Source organism: Drosophila teissieri, chromosome 3R, assembly GCF_016746235.2.
Source record: "Drosophila teissieri strain GT53w chromosome 3R, Prin_Dtei_1.1, whole genome shotgun sequence".
Classification (NCBI taxonomy): domain Eukaryota; kingdom Metazoa; phylum Arthropoda; class Insecta; order Diptera; family Drosophilidae; genus Drosophila; species Drosophila teissieri.
The window spans coordinates 32002876-32014159 of record NC_053032.1 but is presented as its reverse complement, the minus strand read 5'-3'; the positions used below and the strand labels follow the sequence as shown (position 1 = coordinate 32014159).

General features: G+C 38.6%; 1 protein-coding gene across 2 annotated transcripts; it reads right to left on the bottom strand.

Annotated features, from left to right (window-relative positions):
• Positions 1-6719: 6719 nt before the first annotated feature.
• LOC122620268 (putative inorganic phosphate cotransporter) lies at positions 6720-11102 on the bottom strand. 2 transcript variants are annotated; one of them, XM_043797651.1, is made up of 4 exons: positions 10856-11097; positions 8451-8527; positions 8255-8394; positions 6720-8190 (listed from the first exon to the last, which is right to left on the bottom strand). In XM_043797651.1, exons 2-4 carry the CDS (start codon positions 8479-8481, stop codon positions 6883-6885), a joined length of 1479 nt encoding a protein of 492 aa, XP_043653586.1. In that variant the 5' UTR covers positions 8482-8527; positions 10856-11097; the 3' UTR covers positions 6720-6882. The 2 variants fall into 2 exon arrangements, with proteins under 2 accessions (XP_043653586.1, XP_043653587.1); XM_043797652.1 differs by having other exon boundaries at positions 7907-8190; positions 8251-8394; positions 10856-11102.
• Positions 11103-11284: the final 182 nt, after the last annotated feature.

Below are 11284 nucleotides of genomic sequence, written 5' to 3'. Positions count from 1 at the left end.
CTCCCACCAATGCACACGCTTACAGTCAGTGGCACATAGATACTCAAAGGCAATATTGGTCAGATTTTTGACAGCTCAAATTGAATTTGCCTTTTGCTTGTGACTTTTTTGTTGCGCCACAAAAAGTGAAATGTTTTTTGCTTGACCGCCTCAAAAGTTGAGTGAGTTCGGTAGGTCAAAGGGGTTTAGCGTGTGTATGTAGAGGAGGGTGTGCCAGGATGCCAAGGTGTGAACACATTTGGCCTTTGTTTGCTGCCAACCGAAAAAGCACGACGATTTGTCTTACTTTTTTGAGCGATGGTTCAACTTCCCTTTCATCTCCCGCCGTTGCCGATCCATTGGTTGGTTGCTGACCACACACATATTTGTTATTCTTTCTTTGTGATGCTTTATTCATTGTCTTGCGATTACTTTTCGTCAAAAAGAATACTTTGTTCACAAAGGTAAATACCAAATTTCGAAATTTTTAATTTGTTTATTGACCTTGGCTTCGACTATAATTGTGCCCAAAGGAAAACCCCTTTTTGTATCTGAGCCCCATGCAGTATTCTGAACATAAATCGGTAGCATTAAACAATCTGTAGTAATAAACATGCGTCCTTGGAAAAAGCCTAATTAGCGCATATATTCCCGTTATTCCCGTTATTCCCGTTAATCGACGAGTTAAAGAACATTTTATATTCGTTAAAAAGTGTGTGACAGATATAAGCAAACTCCCAGCTTGGAAAAATATGTTGATTTTTAAAAATATTTTAATTTCGTTTTGCGAATTTCTATCGAGATGCCAAAAAAACTTAACAATTTTTCGTTAGCGTCTCCATTACCTAAGTAACGGGTATCTGATAATCGAGGAACTCGACTACGTCGTTTTATGATTTTTATTAATATTAATCTCCCTTACTTCAGCACTCAAAAACATTTTTGTGCATTGCTTACTTAATAAGTTGCCTTCTGCTAACCTCATTTGAATATAATTTCGGATTTTTATAGCTGTGCACATACACCTACACCACCCGAGGTTGGTATAAATCTCTTTTCCGGTGGAACGTTATTAATGGCCTCCGCTCGCTTCAATGTCCTTTAAGTAGAGTCTTTTGTGACAGTAAATGTTTGGGTGCTCTCCTAGGTTTTGGCCCCACGTTGATAAGATGGCCATGCAACATGTGGTGGCATTCAAGAAGATCTCTTTCTAATTTGATTTATATTTATAAAGTCACAATAATTTGCTTTCGATTACCTTGGTAATAATAAAGCGTCGTAACATTTAAATAATGACCAACCCGGCGTCGGTTAATGGTTATGAAAATTCAATTATAGCCCAGCCACATGATGATGGTTCACTTTGGTCTTCAGTCTCCCGTATTTTCCTGTTTCCAGAAATGTGCACTCAAGGCGGTAGCACATAAAACACGTGGCAAGATTAATTGTGGCCGGCTGTCGTACATTACAATGCGTATACGCCGTGTACATGTGTAAATAGGCAATGGTGCTAGGGATTGCAGGGTGTCCTTGCGCGACTGCTTTTTTTGGTCATCATATTTAATTCAAGCATAAATTTTTGCACGCATACAAAAAAGGTCGCGGGAATAATACATTTCGGTTAATTTATGTTGGGCGGATGTGGTGGTCATGAAAAATAACCCAGGCTGGACGCAAACCAATGAGCCACAAACGACCGTGACTGCGTTTGTTACTGCTGATGATGATGACGTGGAAACGAGAGCGGGAGAAACGGTAGCGCCTTTTGTCTCGTCACCCTTTTGACCCTGTCGAGGAACTGGCAGCAGCCGCATTTGGCATCCTTTTGTTATTACAGTATTAGTGGTAATTACGATGTGCTTGGGAGAGAGGGCTATTGTGGTAGGACAACTTCCACCTGTTCTACTTAGTTTCGCACACAGATCAACCGCATTGTTAACTAATTATGTAAACCAGATTATAAAAATCTGTTTAGGCAAAGGCCATAACATTTTAATATGTACAAAGTATTTCACTTTACCACCTATGCAGACGTCAGATACATTCAGACCCTACCCAAAATATGGGGTAAATTGTGTAAGAAATCATTTTAGAATAATTTTCGACAATCAAGTAATTTTCGGCAATAAAATATAATATTTCCATTGCAGATAGTTTACTAACATAATCAGAATTAGTGAAAGCCTAGTTAAATTATTTTCACAAATACGAAGCTCGCAAAGTTTTTTTCCAATAGTATACAAAGTACAGAACAAACAAAGTTTACTGATTTCATTGTTTATTTGTTTTTAACTGCAATTGATATGTGGAAAAAATAAACAGACTATGCTCGCGTTGGAAGCAGTTCATGCTAATGCTTAATCATTATTTTTATATTCAACAACTACTCTCTTAAACGTATCATGTTTCTACACAAACATGCCACAATCAGTTTAAATTTTAAACTAATAAACAAGACCACCCAATGCAGCACAACACCCAATGAACTTTTCTTAAACTCGGCATAGCAGAGCAGCAGCTTCCGCCTTCATCCAAAGCGAGTACCGAATAAATCTTCATGAACGCAGTTCCTCACCCTAAATCTTGCCAAAACATTTTGGTTAAAAAAGTAAGTCACACGCTGAGACAGTTAAATGTTTAAATTGGTTAAGCAAATAATTAGCACTGTGTGTAATTGAAAAAATGTTGAGCAACGAATTTTATGTTTTAGCCGTGGTACGAGTATTTCTATTCCGTCTCGACATCCGATGCCTCGACCTACATGCTGTAGCAGCAATTGTAAAATGTTTGATCTGGGCTCATTTAATTTAGCGCTATAGTCGTGTACTACGAATGTGCCAATAGCAACAGTGAAATGAAACCACAAGTCTAACAAATCCCCTTCCCTCTCTGACTACGGTAAGATGGCCTGGCCAGAAGCAAAACCTCCAGCCACTTTGCACCATGTACCCACCTGAACGCGTTGTCGATATATCAAGTACTGTGGTTACCTTCAATTGGACGTCATGATTGACGACTGATGAATTTAGTGAGTCTGGGCCTAGAATGCGATCAATAAAAGGCAAATGGCAGTGGGTGATGGCAGTGGAAGTGGCGCATCATCCTCATGGAGGCAGCCATGTTCATGTTCAATTAGTGAAACGGTATTGCACTTTGTTCGTATAAAATGCCTGCGAGTCTAATTAATTACTACACGATGCTAAGACCAGCTGCATTTGTGCCAAACCCGATTGGGTCAGTGTTGAATCCGTTGCTGTCATCTTGCCTAACCTTAATTTCAATGGCTGCTTGGAGCACAGCAACATGATTTGGACATGTCCAATGACTGTTTGCCCCTTGTCAGTCATTATACACCAAAAGAATTTTGACACCTCATGGCTGACAAAATGTTGAAATCTTCCATATATTTATGTCAGCCAAAAAATTAATACCCAAAAGTTTAAAAAACATGGGAAGAGTACCGTGGATTGGAGAACCTTATTAAACTCAACACAAATTTCGCAATTTTGTAGAGTACGAACCCAATGTTAATTAATAAGTTCGTCAATTTTTATTTTTTATAGATTGAATACCAATTATCAATAATATTAATTAATTAGGCTAAATTCACGCTAGTACATTTAGGGAAAGATCGAACTCCAGAATACTCATACACCAGGCAGTTTCTAAATGTGTAAAGAAACTGTGGAAATATAGAAAGGTCGTAAGTGCACCCTTTGATGTTATCGGTGTGCGTTTTGTCCGGATAGCAACAGAAACCCCTGCGCTCATTGCCCACAGAACGTCATTTGGTTTCAACCGCTTTGTAGCATCTTGTCATATTGCACCTCAAGCTATCACTGATGGCTGGCAAGGAGATTTCGTTGTCCTACTCACAACTGATTGAGATATTTATTTCCAGCAGTGTGAAGTCTTGCGCCTTACCGTGTTGTTAACGGTTATGCCAGCTATTGCTGTATAATATTCATACGCCAAAAAAATCAATCAAATCAGTTCCCCCTAAATTATAATTTCGCGCATTTTATACACACATATGTGGGCATATTTGTTCTTCGTCTTTCCGAAATTCTAAGCTGAATTCGCCCCGTACATTGATTAGCTAGTATCTTTTATAGTTATTGTTAGATTAAAACAACGGAAAATTACTTCTTGTCTTCATACAAAGGTAATTTTCCAGTTAAGAAAAGCATAAAACAATTAAGATTCAATTTGAAAGTTTTTAAGGCTACATTTCCCTTAGAGTTTTCATTCAATCAAAGCATCAGCTGAGAAGGCAAGAAGCCGCCAGCCAGAACGGATATAGCCGCATGGTCATGTCCATGTCCGTGCCCTGGCTAAATCCATTTGTCCAAAAAGCATTACAGGATTTAATTTAAAAGTTTGCTACACTTTCCTAAATGAAACAGCTGCGGAATAGAAGAGGAGTGCGGGGAGATGGGAGATGAGCAATTAAAGCACATGCAGCAAATGAAAATTTTTAACTCAATATAGAAAACGACTCGGTGAATGAGTTGAAGCTGAGTGATTTGCTCTGAGCTTGGTGTCCTATTTCTATACTCTATTTCTGTATAGGAATGTTATATCTGTCTGAGCACACACATATATAATATATCATGTTTCTATAAGATCATAATTACCTGCTTCTAAGATTATTATAGTTCAGCTACATATTTCAGGCAAATTTAATCCTTGCTAATCCATAAAAGCATTTTTTAAATTTGAGGTGCAGCTGGAGAACATACTGCTGCTGATGCAGCAGTGCTGCAACTGTTAAAAGTTTGAGGGAAAGAGCACATTAATTAGAAGCTGCCACGCTCGGCAGACACGCGTCCAGGTGCCTAAAAAGTTCCCAACGTGCAACATGTTCAGGAGGAAGGGATGCAGAAAAGTTTTCGGCTTGTGTTGCCTTTGAGTTTGACTTGAAGTTAAAGTTGCTTTTTATATACACATACTTACACTAAACGAAAGAAGTTGTTATTCCGGACAGTTGGAGATTGTGAAAGGATAATAAGAGAAATGTTTAAAATTTAATAGAAAGTTCTACAACATTTTATATATATTTTATAAAATTAATTTCTTTAAAATTTTATTAGGCACTAAAATTTACTCATTAAAACCCCATTTAATAGTAATTAATTTGAAAACAATAAAGACAGAATTATTTAATTATAGTTACTGAAGCTGCAATTAATGCTTAAGGAATAATACTTTAAAAAAGTTAAAAAAAATACAGTACAGAATAATTTAATTCTCTTAGTGCGCAAAGGGCTTCTTTTAATTAGAGCCCCGCGTTAGGCACTTAAAGCAGTTCAAGAAGAGAAGAATTGGATGTGGCCCGTTGCAAGGCGAGTTTCAAGCAAATCGGCGGAATATGTACTGCCAGCCAGCATCATTAGCCGCCTTTAGTTGTTAACTTTTAAACGTAACATTTAATTTTCGCTAAAAGGCTCTGCGCGAAAAAAGCAAATCATACATATACAGGGATGACTGAAAGGTGAGAAAAAGTAAAGTGAGTGCAGGGGGTCGGTACTGTTATAAATAACGTAATCTTCACGCACGTAATTCAAATGTGGAGGATGGGCGTGTCTCGGTTGCGTCTCATTTAGCGCACGTAACCAAATAATGACCGAAATGATGGTCCCCGCTGATGGGCAAAGCGGCGTATACAAATGGAGGGCAGTGGAGGGGAAGTAAACTGCGTGCGTTTTGTAAATAAAATAAAATAAAATAAAATATAACGTAACGAAGCGAAATGTTTTATCAACGTGCCGGAGCGCACTAAACAGTAACTACACTGACCATAATAATCGCGAATAAGCAATATAAAGAACGTATACATCTATAGATGTATATATTGCTTTCCTTAAAACTTCCGATTTGATTAAGCTGAAAGCTCAAAATTCTTGGTAAGAATAGTATGTATGTATGTATTCTTCTTTTGTTATTACAATTATATTGTGACGACATTTTTCTAAGTGCAGCTGCGTACGCGCCCACCCCTAGGTTGAACCATTGACAGATGGCACGCTGACCAAAGTGGCGGCTGCGGTGTGCTCCGGCTATCTGTGGATCCAAGCCTTGTCTCCCTGCTGATTATCGCTTCTGGTCCATGTGATACTTGTTTTTGTAATTGCTTTGCTTTGTCGTAAATGGAGAGCGAAACAGGAAGATAGATTGCAAATGCTACAGGCCATTACCAGGATGAAAAGAGAAGGGAGGCCGTACAAATTTCTTGTCATTAAATTAAAAATAAACGACAATATTTTATGCGCCTATAAATATGCAACAAAGCACAACACGCTTGTTTTGCAACCGGAAAGTGAGCAGCTGTTGTTATTTATTTATGCGATTCCTGGCAGAAGTTAGGTGGTTTAATGTCTTCTTTACAAAGGACTCTGGATCTAAGTTGCGTTATGCTCAGGTGTGTGTCCGGAAAGAAAGGTGGAAAAGGGTAGAAGTTCTCTAAGCCGGACAAAGAAGAATTTATTCCGCTACAGAGTCCTAGAAGGTCGTAAATTATGATTAGAAATTGACAGTAAAAGTTTATGAAGTTGACATCCCAAAACAATATCAAGCTGTTTATATAGTACAATAATAATTCAAAGATTCAAATTCAAAAGTCTGGGAAATATTAAACCGATTAGACCCAGCGTCATTTAAAAATAAATGTTATAAACATTGTTTTATAATCCTTGTTGTCTTTAGTTCTGATAGGCAGCATATGATAAAAAAAGAAACAGTGATTTTCCAAACGTTTCTCCAGGAGTAATGTATGTATTTTTGGAATGCACTTTTTTTAGATCAAAAATATATCTTTAATTATGAAAGCCCTACACGATGAATCACAAGCAGTGACTGTTTTTAAAAATTCAGAAACAAAAATCCAGAACTTGAATATATTTTTCAAGGGCTTGTACAGTTCAGTTTTAAGCCTACCACGTCGCCATCAGAATTATCACCTGCTATCTCGAGCTTAGTGTGTCGAAAGAGCTTCTCTTCCGGCTCTAGTTCCCGCCGCGATTCCTTAGACTCGTTCCATGGTTGGGTCACGGCAGTCCCCCAGATCAAAAAAATCACATTGCCGGCAAACAGAACTCCGGCAGCTAGGCTAAAAACTACCTGCCACTGGCTCCGCTGACTGTGGTCCGTTACTAAAACGCCCACCACAAGGGGCGTCAGCAGGGCCATCAAATTGGTGAAGCTGCTCATGAGGCCGGCCAGGATCCCAGCGTGGTTTGGTGATAAATCAATCGTATTCAGTTCGCTCCCAATAGTGGCTGCACTGCTGACACCCACACTGAGGGTTACCAAAACAAGGACCAAGGTCTTTTGCCCATCCCCCACAAAAACAAGCGAAAGCATTATGGTGGCCGGCGCCCAAAGAGCTATGCTCGTGTAGGTCTTTCTCAACGTTGTCAAGCTCATCACCTTCTTTCGCAGCAGTACATCTGCAATAATCAAGTAAACATAGCACATTACCCACATGAGCAGGAAAGGAAGAGCCGAAAAAACCGCATTGCTTTTCATATCGAGCTTCAAGACACCGCTTAAGTATGCAGGTAACTCGTTTTGCATGGTGGTCAATCCCCAGCTGTCAGCACAACGGGCGCAAAGAAGGGCGTAGACTGGAACCGAGGTAAAAATGCCCTTCCAGGGAATCTCCATTTTTTTAGGCTCCTTCCTCTCTGATCGCTGGATATCCCCCACAATATAGGCCTTCTCCGCCTCCCCTATGAACCGGGCCTCACTTGCCTTATTGGCTCCCAGAAGCAGCCAAAGGCCACACCAAATCAGGCCCAAGCCGGCTGCCGAGTAGCTGATCCCAGGCCACCCCAGCGATGAATCGGCTATCATACCGGCCCCATACATGGCTAACACGTTGCCGCAATCAAAGCCAGTGTATGCAAACGCTCCCAGACGCGTTCGCTCTGCCGTGGGACACCAGTTAGCCAAGTGCTGGTGGATGCAGGGCCATGTCACCTGGCAAAGCCCTTGCAGCACGCGAATCGCACAGTACGCCTTCCAGTCGGCTACATAGACCCCGTAGGTTGTGAGAGCGCTAAGTAGGGATGATCCCAGCGTGCCCCAGAAGAGGACCGCCTTTGAGCCAAAGCGCTTGCACAGATAACCAGCTGGGAATTGGGCCAGAGCGCAGCCCCAGTAGTAGCTCGACAGGATGTACGACTTCTTTTCCTCCGACCAGTTGAAGTGCTAAAATGGGTGGGTGGGGAAAATGATGAGCTGGGTGCTTGGCGCTAACTTTTCGCTTACCCACGGCCGGGTCGCTATTGTTCGATTTATTTTCGTTGGTCATCGCCACCATTGCCACGCTTACGTTTAGCTGTAAGACTGTGTTCGCCGCGAGTCCATAGAAGAGCAGACCTGCCTGCAGGTGTCGGAAACCCAAGCGTGGCACTGTCAAATAAAATAAAATATGTAAGACTTGCGTGACACATTTTATTTAATGTTACCCTTCTTAGGAATCTCCTCCATGTCATCCATTTTCTTTTTTTAAAATACAACTGGATTTTAGGTTTATAGGCAGCCTCTGTAAAACAGTAATTAAGAATGCGATGTTAACATACATATTTCGTTGTTTGTTTTAGTTTCATGGTATATAAACGATATGAATTTTAACCAAAAATGAGAAGTACAAAGGCTCTTTATTTGGATGTAAAGAAAATGGCATTGAGAAATATTTTCACAAAAAATAACAAAAAGGATTTTTGTCTAAAAAGTAATAATTGACTAAATTTTGGTAATAGATTCTACTAAAAAAACTCTCAAAAGACTAATTGTGAACGCCTATGTATAATCATATTAAGCCAACCCAACCTAGGAGATCTTCCTTTTTGAATCTGCCGAGTCTCCCCATTTTACCAATTTAAGTTGCAATGGAGTTGCCAACACACATATGTACATATGTATGTATGTATGTGTATACTGTTGCACTTCGTCTGGGCAAATACACATAGCATCCCCCTCAACTCCCGCTGGCCGGATATTGCTTCCATGAAATTCCCTTGTTTGTTATTTTAGATATTTTTCGGGTTTGTTATTTTTCAGATTTTTTTCTGTCTGCGTTCCTGTTGTTTGGCAATCTGCCTGAGCTCAAGTCTCGTTTTCAGTTAGTGTGCAAATTTCCTCAATAATACGCAACGAAAACAAATACTAACGTAAAAAAAGGCGAAAAAGTGAATATAAATCTCGGCATTTACAATTGTATCAGCGCAGCTAACAAGATACTATTCGGTCCCACCTAGATACACTCGCACACTCTTTTCAATTGTTCCAATAGTTGGCTACGTGTGGACGACTGCCAATAGTCTGCTTTCCACCTACAATCTCTATAATCACCTCTCTCAAAATAAGAGCATTTGCGTAGTTGTTACATTGGAAAAACCAGACATTTCATTTAAACTATTTTCTTAAAAAAACGATTTTAAATAAAAAGCCTTGAATCTACCTTGGTAGCTATATATAAAATAAAATGTTTATATTGCAATTAAAATATACGGAACATTTTTTAGCTTATCTTGCAATATATTTTGGATAAATAATATCGTTGCAAATGCGTGACATTATTTCCGCGACCCCTACGACATACTTTTGAACAGAACATACGCTTAGTAAGCTAATATTTATCTTAAATATTTTATGATAGTATATACATACATACTTATACCTTTTTATACAAATGAGAATAAATAAAAATATTAATTTTGTAGCTAATGATATAAGATATAGCTTATAACAAGTTTCTAAACATCCCAAAAAACATATGCACAAAAATATGCTAATTTTGAATGCACTTGTTACGTCCTATGGGAAATAGTGGTTGTACATTCTATTTATATATCTTCACGTGAATGTACATATATATGTAGATAATATGCATGGATATGTAAACGTATACGTCTGTAAATTGACGGCTTCAGCAACGCCATGGACAAAATTTATAAATAATTTTGACCCGTTTATCACTTCAAGTATGTACATACATATATTTTATATTATTCATACACACATATGTACATATATGTAAAAGTTTATTATCAATGCCCTGGCCTAGTGATAAAATGGTTAAACATTTATTGTTTCATCATACCTCATTTTAGTTAAATCTATAAATATTTAAATTATTAAATTCATTTTATAATGTGAGCCATAGTTCAGAAATAGAAATGACTTTTATAAAAAATCTTTAAGCACGTGTTCTTTATGAGGTATTTTCTAAGAAAATTACGTCGATCTTTTAGTCCAGTGATAAAATGGACAAACGATTTTTTTATATTCTCTCATTTAAGTGAGTCATAGCTCATTTTAGTTAAATCTATAAATATTAAAATTTTTCAATTCATTCACAAAAAAAAAAAACTTGCATAAAAAATATTTAAGCACGTGTTCTTTATGAGCTTTTTCTAGGAAAATTACATCGATCTTTTAGTAAGCAATGTCTTGTTTATGCGCTAGATAAGCAGAAAATGATATCCCCCCTTTGATTTGGTGCCTAACGGGTACAAACAAAAAACATTCAATTCGGTGCGTTTGGTGTCCCAAAGTGTGTACATACATACATACATATGTATTTAGATTTGATCGTGGGCTTGTGGGCCATGTTCTTTCGGGACCATTGTGCAAAAATTTAGCGAATTACTTAAAGCCTGACAGCCCTCAGCCCCCTCCACTTCAGGTGGAATTTTCCTTGTGGCTGTCTGCTCTTACTCGGGTTCAATTTAATAATATCACATTTTATTGACGGGTTTCATTCATTTAAAATCAAATGTGCAACATTTCTTTGCGGGAATACCTACGATACCCGACCACATTGTGGCACACGGTATAAATATATCGGATATTCACTTGTTAACCGAACCTTTTTATTGTTGTGTACTTTGGTTTTTCTATTAATATCTGATTTTAATTGGGTTTTGTTTTGCTATGTTGTCCGACCCGTTTTCCGCGTGCCGCGTGCTGTTAGCTCTTTTGGTTCGATTTCTGTTTCTGTTTCTATTTCTATTTCTATTTCGATTCCACACTTGCGATCGCGGCTGCTTGCTCGAACGACGAACTGCTCCCGCCGGTGTTTGTTGCTCACTGTATTCGTTCGACTGCTTTTGTAATTGCTCGACGCCAACTGCCGCAGAGTGAGAGCTATCGCATGTGGAAAATCGGCTCGTTAAGCTCTTCTGCGACCAGCAGCGACACTTTTTTAAATTGCCTTCTGTTGTTTTCTATCCAATACATTAAAGAACTAATTTGAGTAGTACAGCATATATTGATCACCTGAAAAGTGTTTGAAGTA

Excerpts from the sequence above, each read along its gene's own strand:
- LOC122620268 (XM_043797651.1), bottom strand. The coding sequence starts at position 8,481 with ATGGATGACATGGAGGAGATTCCTAAGAAGG. Across the intron at positions 8,395-8,450 it reads GGAGGAGATTCCTAAGAAGG|TGCCACGCTTGGGTTTCCGA; the intron begins GTAACATTAAAT and ends TTTATTTGACAG. Across the intron at positions 8,191-8,254 it reads CGAACAATAGCGACCCGGCC|CACTTCAACTGGTCGGAGGA; the intron begins GTGGGTAAGCGA and ends CACCCATTTTAG.